This window comes from Primulina tabacum, chromosome 9 (assembly GCF_025594145.1).
Source record: "Primulina tabacum isolate GXHZ01 chromosome 9, ASM2559414v2, whole genome shotgun sequence".
NCBI classification, from domain to species: Eukaryota; Viridiplantae; Streptophyta; class Magnoliopsida; order Lamiales; family Gesneriaceae; genus Primulina; species Primulina tabacum.
Genome location: NC_134558.1, coordinates 30,586,009 through 30,601,828, shown reverse-complemented (window position 1 = coordinate 30,601,828; position 15,820 = coordinate 30,586,009). Strand labels below are relative to the sequence as shown.

General features: G+C 42.1%; 1 protein-coding gene across 2 annotated transcripts; it reads left to right on the top strand.

Annotated features, from left to right (window-relative positions):
- The first annotated feature begins 6,749 nt into the window (after positions 1 to 6,749).
- LOC142555173 (serine/threonine-protein kinase Nek5-like) lies at positions 6,750 to 13,057 on the top strand. 2 transcript variants are annotated; one of them, XM_075665896.1, is made up of 15 exons: positions 6,750 to 6,798; positions 7,329 to 7,437; positions 7,579 to 7,645; positions 7,963 to 8,028; positions 8,146 to 8,192; positions 8,274 to 8,319; positions 8,471 to 8,551; positions 8,645 to 8,687; positions 8,795 to 8,844; positions 9,102 to 9,183; positions 9,823 to 9,872; positions 10,151 to 10,224; positions 10,530 to 10,581; positions 10,667 to 11,203; positions 11,331 to 13,057. In XM_075665896.1, the coding sequence occupies exons 1-15, from the start codon at positions 6,765 to 6,767 to the stop codon at positions 12,780 to 12,782; spliced, it is 2,790 nt and encodes a 929-aa protein (XP_075522011.1). In that variant the 5' UTR covers positions 6,750 to 6,764; the 3' UTR covers positions 12,783 to 13,057. The 2 variants fall into 2 exon arrangements, with proteins under 2 accessions (XP_075522011.1, XP_075522012.1); XM_075665897.1 differs by lacking the exon at positions 6,750 to 6,798 and adding an exon at positions 6,960 to 7,209.
- Positions 13,058 to 15,820: the final 2,763 nt, after the last annotated feature.

Here is a 15,820-nt window from a genome sequence, read left to right as displayed (position 1 = left end):
CAATATAAAGTAATATTCTTAGCATAAAAATTTGGCAAAAACTAGTGTGAGACGGTCTCACGGGTCGTATTTTGTGAGACATATCTCTTATTTGGGTTATCCATAAAAAAACATTAGTTTTTATGCTAAGAATATTACTTTTTATTGTGAATATCGATAGGGTTGACCCGTCTCACAGATAAAGATCCGTGAGACAGTCTCACAAGAGACCTACTCTAAAAAGTAATATTTTTTCATGGATGACCCAAATAAGATATATGTCTCACAAAATACGATCCATGAGACCGTCTCACACAAGTTTTGTCTTCATAAATTTGAGGTTTAGAGATTTTATGATGGAATGTTTGGATATCTGGAGCTTCACCAAAAACTATAATTGTCTATGACACGAAAATGTAAAAAAAACTTAAAATGTATAATAATATCACATTTTGATCATATTCTCACTAAAGATAATTATTGTTATAGGCAGACAATAACAATATACATAAGTATAATTTCGACATTATCTCATGATGTTTAACTCATTTATGGAAAAAAAAATTAAATACAGAGTTTTCATTTCACACACTATAAAATGTTAACGTACCATATAATTAGTAGATATAATTATATCTATCCTTGAAACACATGCAAATCATGTGATTGTTTCTGAATATATTTTTTTTTTGAATGTTCGTAATTTTATGAGAGACCCGAGACATAGTCGGTGGGCGCAACCACCCTCTCAATTTCTTTGTTAAAGGATAGTAGACTAAATAATTATATTTGATGCGATTCGGGTGAAATGAGTGAGCGGGGTCAAGTGCTACACCAGATCTGCTATCAATAATGTTGTTCAGGAAAATGAGCTAAGTAGATGAATCTGTGAGCTATAGCTTCCACTGTGACCTGCAGACAAGGAGATAAACTCGTGAATGGGCGCCGGAGGGGTGTCCGGCGTGACCACTCCGATACTTAAGTCAGCAGGTTGAAGATGAACACAAGCGAATATATGTGTGAATATATGTGAGTGCTTGAGAGTTCAAAAATTTCATAATACTTTAAATGAGATTCATACCTGCTATTTATAGGAAGGAAAATCAAGGATTACCTCGATTTGCGCGTACACCTACCACTCATAGCCTTTGATGTTGACTTCCTGTCACAGCCGTCCTACTCTTTCATCATGTCACATCAATAAGATTCTGTCGAGTACGCTTCTCGAGACAAGATCTTATCTTCTGAATCACTCGAGTGCGGCACTGTTATCGAGATAGCCCGGGTAGAATGCCTCCCGGGAGCTTTATACAAGAGCCCGGGCCTATGACTGCCCGGGGAGTAGAGCATGGGCTTGCACCTGCCCGGCTCCAGAAGAATCTATCTGCAGATTCACTCGGATTTGGGAATTCATTTGATATTGCGGGTCATCCATGACCCGGGCTCTTAGGGGGTATCATCACCCATCCCTTATACAGTCGAGCTAGAGTCATACTCGCTGTCACGATCAGTCATGCTTGGATTGCCAAAGAGATAATCAATCTTGTTCTATAAAAGCATCGGGAGCTTCATGTCTCCCAGAAATGGGATGAAATGCCGGAGTCTCGTGTCTTATAGACTTGAGATAAGATGCCGGGGCCTCGTGCCTCCCGGTCTTTGCATAAGATGTCGGGGCCTCATGTCTCCCGGGCTTGGGAATGGTCGAGGTGCGGAGCCCCGAGCAAGGTTTGAGAACCCTGGGCTTATAAATAACCAAGGTGCGGAATCTTGGGCCGGGGAGCATGTCCCGGGACTTGGGAGTGGTCGAGGTGCGGAGCCCCGAGCCAGGGTACGGAGCCCTGGGCATATAGATAACCAAGGTGCGGAGCCTTGGGTCGAGGAGCATGTCCCGGGACTTGGGAGTGGTCGAGGTGCGGAGCACTGAGCCAGGTTTGAGAACCATGGGCTTATAAATAACCAAGGTGCGGAGCAATGGGCCGGGAGCATGTCTCGGGAGTTGGGAGTGGTCGAGGTGCGGAGCCCCGAGCCAGGTTTGAGAACCCTGGACTAATAAATAACCAAGGTGCGGAGCCTTGGGCCGGGGAACATGTCCTGGGACTTGCAAGTGGTCGAGGTACGAAGCCCCGAGCCAGGTTTGAGAACCCTGGGCTTATAAATAACAAAGGTGCGGAGCCTTGGGCCGGGGAGCATGTCCCGCGATTTGGGAGTGGTCGAGGTGCGGAGCCCCGAGCCAGGTTTGAGAACCCTGGGTTATCAATAACCAAGGTGCGGAGCCTTAGGCCGGGGAGCATGTCCCGGGACTTGGGAATGATCGAGGTGCGGAGCCCCGAGCCAGGTTTGAGAACCCTGGGCCTATAAATAACTAAGGTGCGGAGCCTTGGGCCGGGAAGCATGTCCCGGGACATGGGAGTGGTCGAGGTGCGGAGCCTTGAGCCAGGGTACGGAGCCCTGGGCTTATAGATAACCAAAGTGCGGAGCCTTGGGCCGGGGAGCATGTCCCGGGACTTGGGAATGGTCGAGGTGCGGAGCCCCGAGCCAGGTTTGAGAACCCTGGGCTTATAAATAACCAAGGTGCGGAGCCTTGGGCCGGGGAGCATGTCCCGGGACTTAGGAATGGTCGAGGTGCGGAGCCCCGAGCCAGGTTTTGAGAACCCTGAGCTTATAGATAACCAAGTTGCGGAGCCTTGTGCCGAGGGGCATATCCCGGGACTTGGGAATGGTCGAGGTGCGGAGCCCCGAGCCAAGATACGGAGTCGTGGGCTTATAGATAACCAAGGTGCAGAGCCTTGGGCTGGGGAGCATGTCCCGGGCCTTGGGAATGGTCGAGGTGCGGAGCCCCGAGCCATGTTTGAGAACCCTGGGCTTATAAATAACCAAGGTACGGAGCCTTGGGCCGGGGAGCATGTCCCGGGACTTGGGAATGGTCGAGGTCCGGAGCCCCGAGTCAGGTTTGAGAACCCTGGGCTTATCAATAACTAAGGTGCGGAGCCTTGGGCCGCGGAGCATGTCACGGGACTTGGGAGTGGTCGAGGTGCGGAGTCCCGAGCCAGGGTACGAAGCCCTGGACTGATAGATAACCAAGGTGCGGAGCCTTGGACCGGGGAGCATGTCCCGGGACTTGGGACTGGTCGTGGTGCGGAGCCCCGAGCCAGGTTTAAGAACCCTAGGCTTATAAATATCCAAAGTACGGAGTCTTGGGCCGGGGAGCATATCACGGGACTTGGGAATGGTCGAGGTGCAGAGCCCCGAGCCAGGTTTGAGAACCCTAGGGTTATAAATAACCAAGGTGCGTACCCTTGGGCCGGACAGCATGTCCCGGGACTAGGGAGTGGTCGAGGTGCGGAGCCCCGAGCCACGGTACAGAGCCCTGGGCTTATAGATAACCAATGTGCGAAGCCTTGGGCCGGGAGCATGTCCCGAGACTTGGGAATGGTCGAGGTGCGGAGCCCCGAGCCAGGTTTGAGAACCCTGGGCTTATAGATAACCAAGGTGCTGAGCCTTGGGCCGGGGAGGATGTACCGAAACTTGGGAATGGTCGAGGTGCGGAGCCCGAGCCAGGTTTGAGAACCCTGGGCTTATAGATAACCAAGGTGCGGAGCCTTGGGCTAAGGAGCATGTCCCAGGACTTGGGAGTGGTCGAGGTGCAGAGCCCCGAGCCAGGGTACGGAGCCCTGGGCTTATAGATAACCAAGGTGCGGAGCCTTGGGCCGGGGAGCATATCCCGGGACTTGGGAGTGGTCGAGGTGCGGAGCCCCGAGCCAGGTTTGAGAACCATGGGCTTATAAATAACCAAGGTGCGGAGCTTTGGGCCGGGAAGCATGCCCCAGGACTTGGGAATGATCAAGGTGCGGAGCCCCGAGCCAGGTGTGATAACTCTGGGCTTATAGATAACCCAGGTGCGGAGCCTTGGGCCGGGGAGCATGTCCCGGGACTTGGGAATGGTCGACGTGCGGAGCCCGGAGCCAGGTTTGAGAACCCTGGGCTTATAAATAACCAAGGTGCGGAGCCCTGGGCCGGGGAGCATGTCCCGGGACTTGGGAATGGTCGAGGTACAGAGCCCCGAGCCAGGTTTGAGAACCCTGGGCTTATAGATAACCAAGGTGCGGAGCCTTGGGCCAGGGAGCATGTCACGGGACTTGGGAATGGTCGAGGTGCGGAGCCCCGAGCAAGGTTTGAGAACGATGGGCTTATAAATAACCAAGGTGCGGAGCCTTGGGCCGGGGAGCATGTCCCGAGACTTGGGAATGGTCGAGGTGCGGAGCCCCGAGCCAGGTTTGAGAACCGTGGGCTTATAGATAACCAAGATGCGGAGCCTTGGACCGAGGAGCATATCCCGGGACTTGGGAATGGTCGAGGTGTGGAGACCTGAGCCAGAGTACGGAGCCTGGGCTTATAGATAACCAAGATGCGGAGCCTTGGGCCAGGGAGCATGTCCCGGGACTTGGGAATGGTCGAGGTGCGGAGCCCCGAGCCAGGTTTGAGAACCATAGGCTTATAAATAACCAAGGTGCAGAGCCTTGGGCCGGGGAGCATGTCCCGGGACTTGGGAATGGTCGAGGTGCGGAGCCCCGAGTCAGGTTTTAGAACCCCGGGCTTATCAATAACTATGGTGCGGAGCCTTGGGCCGGGATGCTTGTCCCGGGATTTGAGAATGATCGAGATGCGGAGCCCCGAGCCAGGTTTGAGAACCCTTGGTTTATAAGTAACCAAGGTGCGGAGCCTTGGGCCGCGGAGCATGTCCAGGGACTTGGGAGTGGTCGAGGTGCGGAGTCCCGAGCCAGGGTACGGAGCCCTGGGCTGATAGATAATCAAGGTGCGGAGCCTTGGGCAGGTGAGCATGTCCCGGGACTTGGGACTAGTCGTGGTGCGGAGCCCCGAGCCAGGTTTGAGAACCTTGGGCTTATAAATAACCAAGGTGCGGAGTCTTGGGCTGGGGAACATGTCCCGGAACTTGGGAATGGTCGAGGTGCGAAGCCCCGAGCCAGGTTTGAGAACACTGGGCTTATAGATAACCAAGGTGGGGAGATTTGGGACAGGGAGCATGTCCCGGGACTTGGGAATGATCGAGGTGCGATGCCCCGAGCCAGGTTTGAGAACCCTGGGCTTATAAATAACCAAGGTGTGGAGCCTTGGGCCGGGGAGCATGTCCTGGGACTTGGGAATGGTCGAGGTGCGGAGCCCCGAGCCAGGTTTGAGAACCCTGGGCTTAGATAATGGTGCCGGGGCCTCGTACCTCCCGGACTTTCAAGAATGTGCCGGGACCTCATACCTCCTGGGATTAAGACAATGTGCCGGGGTCTCGTACCTCCCGGACTTTCAAGAATGTGCCGGGGCCTCATATCTCCCGGGCTTAAGAGATGGCGCTGGGGCCTTGTACCTCCCTGACTTTCAAGAATGTGCCGGGGCCTCGTACCTCCCGGGATTAAGAGATGGTGCCTGGGCCTCGTACCTCTCGGACTTTCAAGAATGTGCCGAGGCCTCATACCTCCCGGGCTTTCAACCTTTTTTCTCCTCCTGCTATATTAGTTTTATTAAAAATCAAATAACTAACCTGGAAATATTGAATCCGAATTCATTTTCCGTCGAGTGAAACTTCTCTAGTTGAGCTAAATTAGTTGATTAACATAGCTGTATGCTACTGAGTGCATAGCAAATACTCTTCCACGCCAATCCGGGATAGCTGCTGAGCTTTGAGCCCATATAAGATCTGAGTACAAAGCTGGTCGGACTTGTATGTTTGCCAAGCAGATTTGGGCTTACTGAGGTGCCAAGCAAGGTCGAACTTAATTTTGAATGGAAACCGTATCTACGTCTTGAGCTCAGATTCCCACAGATGGCGCCAATGATGCGATCGGGGTGAAATGAGTGACCGGGGTCAAGTGCTCCACCAGATCTGCTATCAATAATGCTGTTCAGGAAAATGAGCTAAGTAGATGAATCTGTGAGCTATAGCTTCCACTGTGACCTGCATACAAGGAGATAAACTCGTGAATGGGCGCCGGAGGGGTGTCCGGCGTGGCTACTCCGATGCTTAAGTCAGCAGGTTGAAGATGAACGCAAGCGAATATATGTGTGAATATATGTGAGTGCTTGAGAGTTCAAAGATTTCAGAATACTTTAAGTGAGATTCATACCTGCTATTTATAGGAAGAAAAATCAAGGATTACCTCGATTTGTGCGTACACCTACCACTCATAGCCTTTGATGTTGACTTCTTGTCACGCCGTCCTACTCTTTCATCATGTCACATCAATAAGATTCTGTCGAGTACGCTTCTCGAGACAAGATCTTATCTTCTGAATCACTCGAGTGCGGCACTGTTATCGAGATAGCCCGGGTAGAATGCCTTCCGGGAGCTTTATACAAGAGCCCGGGCCTATGACTGTCCGGGGAGTAGAGCATGGGCTTGCACCTGCCCGGTTCCAGAAGAATCTATCTGCAGATTAACTCGGATTTGGGAATCCATTTGATATTTCGGGTCATCCATGACCCGAGCTCTTACGGGGTATCATCAATATTGTTTTCATTTCTCAATCTTACATTTGCTATTGTTTCCGAAAATTTTTAATATATTTTTTTCGTCATCTAACTTTGTTTTTCTGTGTCCGGCCTCGAGAGGACCATTATCAATCTTTAAAGCTGGTAAAAAAATTTGTAGAAACTTTTTCCAAACATTCCCTTTGTTCAGGTTAAGTTTCGATTTCAGTGCAATGACAGCTCATAGAAGATTCGGCAGAAATGGTAAGGGTTCTTGCAGTGAATAACAACTCCTGTCACCGTTGTCCATGACCAAGGGATTCAAGAAATGTAGTTGGAAAGGTGTAATTTTTGAACCTACCATTCATAAATCTCATTATTATCAATTGCTAAATCAATTTTAAATCCTCGACTTGGTGAAATTAAGGTGATAAAAAGACTGGCGGTGTCTCGCCCATTCGATGACAAAAAAGGAATTAAATACCATAAAAGAAAGAATAAAATACGAAAAATAACATAAAGAGCAGTCTCGCTCCCTTGCTTTCATTGATTGTGTAACCCATTAAAAAATAAATAATCTTTATTGCATTTCACTGTTTTCTTCATTTTCAAGGATTTAGTGCTTGCGTTTGTTCACATTGATGTTCTTTGTGATGCTTCTGTTAGTGGGTCTTTTCTCGGGAAGTAAGATGCGAATGGGGTCGATGGAGAAGGAGAAGATCTGATACTGCGGTTTCATTGTGTTCAATATATGTATGTATATGTGAACTTGGACGAATCGAGATTGCCATTTTCTTGGCTCTGTGGTTGTGTGTGTGTGTGTGTCTACGTTATGAGTTGAAATATAGTGAAATTGTCATTTGGGCTTTAAGATTTGTGGGTGATGGAGTCAAGAATGGACCAGTATGAGCTAATGGAACAGATTGGCCGTGGAGCTTTTGGTGCAGCAATTTTGGTCAATCACAAATTGGAAAAGAAAAGGTATGGGTTTGCGGTTAGTAAAGAAGTTATTTTGATTCGTTTTTTACAAGATTTTACTGTACTTTTTTCCTGTTTGTTGAAAAAGTTTTGTGATGTTTTTAGTTGCTTAATTTCTGTGTACTGGGAAACGACATAACACAGGTATGTGCTTAAGAAGATTCGATTGGCTCGACAAACGGAACGTTGCAGGAGATCAGCTCATCAAGAGGTACGTTGATAGTTGATGTCATTTATATTTTATATCAACATGGTTAGAATGTTTGCTGATTGCTTCTTTTGATTCTGTTGTTTGGCATTTTTTTACCTGTTTGGCATCCTTAGTATTGATCTTTGAAATCTTGATGCTTCCTTGAGGTAATTTGGTTCGGTAATTGTTTGGAAATTTCAATGTAATCACCGGATTTCTCACTTAGTTGGTCTTGAAAATGGGACTGATTCATCCTCTTTCATATGCTCGTGTGTATTAATATGATGCTTCAGTTATGCTGAAATGCAAGAGGGATCTTTTGGTTTGTGAATATGCAGATGGCCTTAATTGCTCGGTTACAACATCCATACATTGTTGAGTTCAAGGAAGCTTGGGTGGAGAAGGTAAGGACATCGAGGCTTCTAATTGCCTGTTTAATTTCCCCACATATTGATCCGGTAAATATGAATTTAATATGTCATTATTTCTACTTTACTCTAAATTTCCAAATGCTAATGCAGGGTTGCTATGTTTGCATAATTACTGGGTACTGTGAGGGCGGTGACATGTAAGTTTTACTCAGAATCATTAATTTGAAAAGTACTAAACACAGTTTCATTTTCCATTTCTAAATGTTTACCTACAATAGCGCCGAGTTGATGAAAAGAGCCAATGGACAATTCTTCCCTGAGGAGGTTTGAGTTCTTGAAGTTCTTTGGTTTTTATTGCAATATTTTATGGGATACATTTATTTTGTTTTGATTATGTAGAACATTCTTTTTTTCTGTTCGGTGTCTGTCTTCTCATTAAGTAGTTCAATAATGTTAAATTTTGTACAATGTACAGAAACTATTGAAGTGGTTCACTCAACTACTGTTGGCAGTGGAATATCTGCATTCCAATTTTGTTCTACACCGGGACCTTAAAGTGCGGATCTGAATACTGGGGTTATTGTTTGTTTAAGTTCATGTAGTCTCTGAACTAATTCTGCTGACTGATCCTATTCCACTTTCTTGGCAGTGCTCTAACATCTTTCTTATGAAAGATCAAGATGTTCGACTCGGTGTGTCTCACTTTTGTTTGTTTTTTTTTTTTATATTTGTATATCTTCATTCAGTGTTTGCCTCTGTATGAATTAATTATTTTCTTACAATCCTTTCATTTGAGCAGGTGATTTTGGACTTGCTAAAACTTTGAAGGCAGATGATTTGGCTTCTTCGGTAAGTGCTTGGATTTTGTTTGGTTACAGAAGGTGTTTTAGAAAAGGGCTTTGTAAATTATAAAAACACTTGAAATAGCTGATCGGGTAAACAAAACTTGTAGCTTTTAGTGCATCTTCTTCAATTTCTTGAAAAACATGAAATGGTTTTCTACTATCATACCAAATAATAATATTGTTTCCCCTCGTAAATAGTTGTGTTACAATAGGGTTTAAATTTTTTGATATTCTTATCGTTGTCTTGTTTTTTGTACGCAGGTTGTTGGAACTCCCAATTACATGTGCCCTGAACTTCTTGCAGATATTCCCTATGGTTTTAAATCTGATATATGGTCCCTCGGTACTCACACTTTTCATTTTTATGTTCTTTGACTAAGGATGGTGATCGTACTTGCTTTGTCTTGATAAACCTGCGATGTGGCCATTGCTAAACACTTCGAAGTAGGAAAGTTCCTACATGTGCTGTTACGAGAACACTGATCAAACAAGGAATCACAAAAAACAAAGAGAGTAATAAAACTCAGCCATGGAACAAGTCCTTTACAGGAAGAAAGAGTGAAAGACCAACAATCCTCTTGCCCCTAGCACAAGCTAAGCCTAACAACAAAATGATCGATAATGTCCTCTTCCTAACAAATCCTTCTCTATTTATTCCCTCCCCCTTCCTAGATTATTCCAATAATTTTAGATATAGGAGACTTGGGCCCTTCGACATATTTTGGTCTAGGCCCAATATACGGTATGTAAGATGTGCACAAAGGTCATAGTTACTATTAGAACAACAACACAGAAGTCTTTATCCCACTAATAATATATCTCAACATATTTTTACGTGTACAGTGCTGTGATGTTGTATTCTGGACTAATAATTCACAAGAGTTTCAGCTTTTTGCCATTGTGTAGTGTATGTAAGGGTTAATGGCTGAATCACATATTGTTCAACTTACTCATTTATTCTGATGCTCGTTCTGTCATTCAGGCTGCTGTATTTATGAAATGGCTGCTCATCGTCCTGCATTCAAGGCCTTCGTAAGTTTTCCCATATTTGTTTATTTACGATTCTTTGCTTCTAGAGCTGAAGAATCCACAAAGACCTAACTGAAGAAACACTTATGAGAAAATCATTGCTGTTGAAAACAAGTTACATAATTCACCTCTCTCTCATTCATTTTAAAACTTATGTTTTTGTTTGCTCTCTAGACACTTAGTGACCCTTTTACCTGCATTTTGTTTTCCAGAAGTTCACATTAGTGACTAATTATTTAAGTATATTTTAATGCTCTTAACAAGTCGAATACATCTTTCAGGACATGGCAGGCTTAATAAGCAAGATTAACCGATCTTCAATCGGCCCTTTGCCTTCCTGTTACTCTCCAACTTTGTAAGTGTACTGAATCTTGCTATAGTGTGTTTGCTTTTGTTTACCTAATTACTTGGGTATTTTCCTTCATTGTTGCATGCCTTTTGTTTGGGCTTTCTTTTCTGTTTTTTTGAACTGGTCACATTGATTTACCCTTGAACGTCTAAATAATTTGATATCATTTGTACTATGACTCTATGAGACCTATTTATTACCGAATAATTCGTCGTAAGAAACTATTGCCTATGACAAAATCTATGTTTGGTTCATAATCATGCATATTTTGATGTATATGGAAATAATTAAAGAAATTATTGATACAACAGGAAAACACTTATCAAGAGCATGCTGAGAAAAAATCCCGAGCATCGGTTGAGTGTAAGAACTTCTAGAAACCAGTTCAAGTTTCATACACATTAGCATTATCCTTAATCCGCCTAACTCAAATTTCATCACATGTCAGGCATCTGAACTTCTGAAACATCCATATCTACAGCCCTATGTTGCTCTGTACCATCCATCCTGTAATCCCGAGAAACCTTTTGCCACACCTTGTGACAGTAGAAAGAACGTGGCTGAAAGTCAAAGTAGCAACAGTTCTTGTAGTGATAGAGACAGCTTGATCTCGTGTGAAAGGAGTGTGCAGGGCATAATGGTCAATTGCGACCATAAAGCTACTGATACGGATTCGGCTTCTATTGATGATGATCGTGGCTTGAGTGATTGTATACAAGAGGTGGACTTTTCATTTAAACCACCACGAATGATTAAAAACATTATGATGGCTCTAAAAGAAGGAAAAAACCGAGAAAATTGTTCTCCAATGAGAAGCAACTCTGTGAAAGTTAACCAAAGAACTCATATTGATGCGTCTCCTAGAATCACTAGACTAGTCCCTGGCAACTCTGGTCTTAAGGCTAATGCACCTCCTGGGGCAGCAACAAGGGTGAATTCTGATTCTGCTAAACGAGCACAGGGAACTAATTCTTTGAAGCATCAGGTGGTAATCATGTCATTTTACTCCCAATGTGTGAGGCTTTTGCGGTTTTCTATTAAACCTCAGATGTGGTCTCTATAATATTTTCAAACCATCTATTTTGCTCAATTTTAGTCATTGTCTTTTGCAGTTACCTGTTACAGAATGTCCTCCGAAGACCAAAGCTCGACGTGAAGGGCTCCCACCTTCTGGTCCAGTAAAATCTGCAGCAGAAGATGTAGTCTCTGTAAAGAATAGACTTAAAACCCCTCCTGGTCCGCATAGACAACCATCATTTCCTGCACGGATAAGGCAACTGGGATGTGACCCTCCTATCGTTGTTAATTATAATGAAAAGATCGGCCTTAATGATGCTCCAGGACCTGAAGCTTCGAAAATTTTGCATACTCCAAGAGAAATTATGCAGCAGCTTCAGAAAGAGAGCTGCAATTTTGCTTCATCTTCTGTGTCAATTCAAAGACTTGAGATTTGTGATGTTTTGAAGACTCCTTTTCCAAGCTTGTCAAAACTGGCAACTCCGAGTCGTGGTCAAGCTATGGAAATTGAAGTTGTCGATTCTTTGTTGCCAGGAGAAAGGATTGAAAATTTCCAAACCACTCATCAGCAAGAAACTGAGATTGATAGCAATGAGTCTAGACCGAGCTGGTCGACTTCTTCCTCATCACACTCAGAGAGACTAGAAAATTCTTCCAAGAACGGCGATGGGAATAACTACAAATCTATAGTATGCTCCACAGGAACATTTGAAAAACACTCTGATCGTGAGAATACGAATTCCAATGTAACTATGGAAATCTCGTTGTCTAGCTCCAAAAATTTACTTGCAGGCAGAGAAGATACTTCAATTATCAGTCCTAGCTGTATGGCTGATCGTTTGGCCTTGTCAAATGTCATTTCAACACCGAGTGGTGATGATAAGTTCATGGTGAAGGAACTAAATTCATCAAACCAGAAGAATTTGCTGCCAGGAAATGGAATTCTTGTGCAAAATGCAGTAAATGAAAAACAAGCCGGTACTCATCTCCCCCCAGCTTTTGATGAAGTGATACATGTGATACGTCACAGTAGTTTCCGAGTTGGAACTGATCATACATTACATGAAAATGTCCAGAGCAACATGGATATAGGTAAGCTGATAAATGTGGTAAAAGATGAGTATGATAAGAAAGATCCATCTTCTTCATCACCTTCAAAACCATCTATTTTTTCGGAGAAAGTGGCGTATCCTGAATATCATCAGATTCCTAATCCAAGTCTCTCTGAAGATCCAATCACCAAGGAAATAGACATGACTAACATGAATCAAGAATCTTTCGAACCATCAAAACTCAACTATTTTCCGACACTGGAGGAACCACGAGCCAAGGAAACGTTAGATGTCAATTCTTTCAGGCAAAGAGCAGAAGCACTTGAAGGACTTCTAGAATTGTCTGCCGACTTGCTTCAGGAGAATAGACTTGAAGAACTCGCTGTTGTTTTGAAGCCTTTTGGAAGGGAAAAGGTCTCTCCGCGAGATACTGCTATCTGGCTGGCTAAAAGTCTTAAAGGGATGATGCTCGACGAGACAGGACGAAATTCTTGAATTCTGTTATTCGTCCTCTCTCTTTCCTCGTTCGACATCAAAGTTGGTGACTTGTATTATGTATGTATGATATTCTTGATTCAATATTTTGTAATTCTCAATGCAGTACCTGTATATAGCATAAAAATCCATTCCTTCTATGCCACAATGTAAGAATACCATTTAGAACTTGGTGAGATCAATGTCACGTTGAGATTCTTCCGAGTCTCAAGTTTAATTGTACTTCTGTACGACTTGTTTGGCCCAAGTTTTTCTAAGATTCATTAATTTCTCAATGCTTCTAAAAGTTTTGCTATTAATCTGCTTCATTTTTTCTTCCTTATTTTCTTGGTCGTGACATAGTACGTAGAGTTATTTGTTATCATCTTGTTCAATCCAACTTACAACTAAGGGGTGGGTGGGCATCAGGCCGGGTTTCTCAGGTTCAGGTTTTTCGGGTAGAATTTTTACTACCCAAACCCGACTTGAAAAAATTACCTACAGACTTTTGGGTACCCGAAAAAATTCGGGTTGTTTCGAGTACCTGAAATTTTAAACATAAAAAAAATCCTCCATTACATGAAAACAACCAAAAAACATATGATTAAAAAGTTGGGTAATAAATTTAATGTGGTCGATAACCAGTCGGGTACCATGTTTTTTTTTAAAAAAAAATATTGAATACATTATATTTAATTATAATTAATAATAAGTGTGGTACTAAATTAAAAAAACAAAAATAAAAAAATTGTTAGACACCTGTTACCGGATTGGGTATTCGGAAAAACCCGACACCAACATGAAATTAATAATTAGTGTTCGGATTTAACTTAATACAAGATTTTATAAATCGAGTCAGGTCGGATAACCAATACCGCCAAAAACTTGTGTGAGACGATCTCACGAGTCGTATTTTGTCATACTGATCTCTTATTTGGGTTATTCATGAAAAAATATTACTTTTTATGCTAAGAGTTATTTTTTATTGTGAATATCGGTAGGATTGACACGTCTCACAGATAAAGATTCATTACACCGTCTCACAAGAAACATACTCACCAATACATAAGAAAAAAATGTTATCCGTAATTACAAACAAGATATGATCATGTATTTCATGAGTATTTGGTGAGATCATGTTATTCCATGAAGAAAATAATTTTCAAGTCATTATTTCGGCATACTTTGATTAACATGCTTCTACTCTTCTCAAAATTCCATCATCCATATCGATACTTTTCATTGTTATATATATTATTTATAAAGATGGAAGGTATTTTTGTGGTCTGACTTTGTGACACTGACACCAATTAGTTTTTATTAAAATATTTTATACAATTAGATAACTAATATTTTCATGTAATTTACCCATAAGTGTAATAACTAATCTAATTTAAAATTTTAAAAATCACACATTATCTCTATAAATTATATATTTTATATAATTTCATTATCGTTATCCAAATAATAATTAAACTTTATGAACCAACTCGATATATTAATGATCATGATTCATATACGTAAAAGTTATTATTTCACATACACATCGTGTGTACGTCGTTCGCTAGTGTATATAATGCTTATGTGTTATTTATCTATTATTTAGCTAAAGATAATTAAAAATTATATTAAGTAAAAATATGATTTAAATTGTAACTTTTACGTCTTCTTTCATGCTTTTCATCGGTGTTCTAAAACGTGTTGATTAAACATGATTAAGCATGAAACGTTAATAAAAGAACATTATTCGGGTAAAAGCGTTGAAAAAATAGTTAACCTAAGGGTGACCATATTATGCTTAAAAAAAAGCGTGGAAAAGTGCGATTAAGTATTATTTTTTAGATAAATTTTAAGTTTTTTCCCCCAAAAGTTAACTTTTAAATATTTCATGATATAAAATTTTTGAACAAAAAACCCTAGAGTCATCTAAATGTTCTTTAATGGTTAGAGTGGATTGGATATTTTTGTTGATAGGTCTTTTGTGAGACGGGGTCATGAATCTTTATCTGTGAGACGGGTGAACCCTACCGATTTTCACAATAAAAAGTAATACTCTTAGTATAAAAAATAATAATTTTTCATGGATGACCCAAATAAGAGATCTGTTTCACAAAATACGCCTGTGAGACCATCTCTCGCACAAGTTTTTGTCATTTTTGTTGGCTTGTTTTAGTGATGGAATTAATATTTATTGTTTAATTGAGATATTACTTTTGATTTACTTTCATTTAGGTGATATTTGATTTTGTGTGCATCTTCATATGATATGATTGTTTTGGCGAAAAATTTGACATTTGGTTTTGGGAAGATATATTTGTTGAGTTTTTTAGATAAGGATGATAAATGTAGGATGAAAAATGGACTATTCTCGGATTTTAAATTCCATATTTAATGAAGATCAAGAGGCTGACGAGATTTTGCGGAAGATATCGGCGTCACACATCTATTTAAAGCATTGCAAGTCATTCCTCGGGAGAGGAAGTTGTTCTTTTCAGGAGAGAACAATCCACAATGTCGAAAGTGTTGGATCTCGGTTTTCTACGCGCCCAAACGCAGCGGAAATTTTAAAATTTTTAATTTATTTTGACAATTAAAATATGTTTATGTTTGGGCACTTGTATGGTTTTAAGATAAACATTCATATGGCGTTATAATCGTTATACCTTTGGTGAATAATTCACGTAGATCCAACTAATCCGATATAAACGGATTAGCTCATGATGAATCCCTACGAACTTTCTTCGATGAACTCTTTGTTTGATCCTCATATCAAGTCCACGACTAGATTGCTTGATCCGATCCTCTTCCAAATTGCACTATAGAATATGAAAGAGATTTTACGTAAGAGATCAAAGTTTGAGAGACGACCCAAACTTCTTCCTCAAGAGAGGTGGCCGAATTTTTTTTCCTTTTGGAAGAAGGATTGAAACATCTACTCATTTTAAAAAGTGCGGAAATATATATTTTTTTTAATGCTCTCATTTGGGAATAAACATTTAACTAAATCGCATGCATGCAATTCTATGTAAAAACATCATTTAAAAAATTATCATGAACAT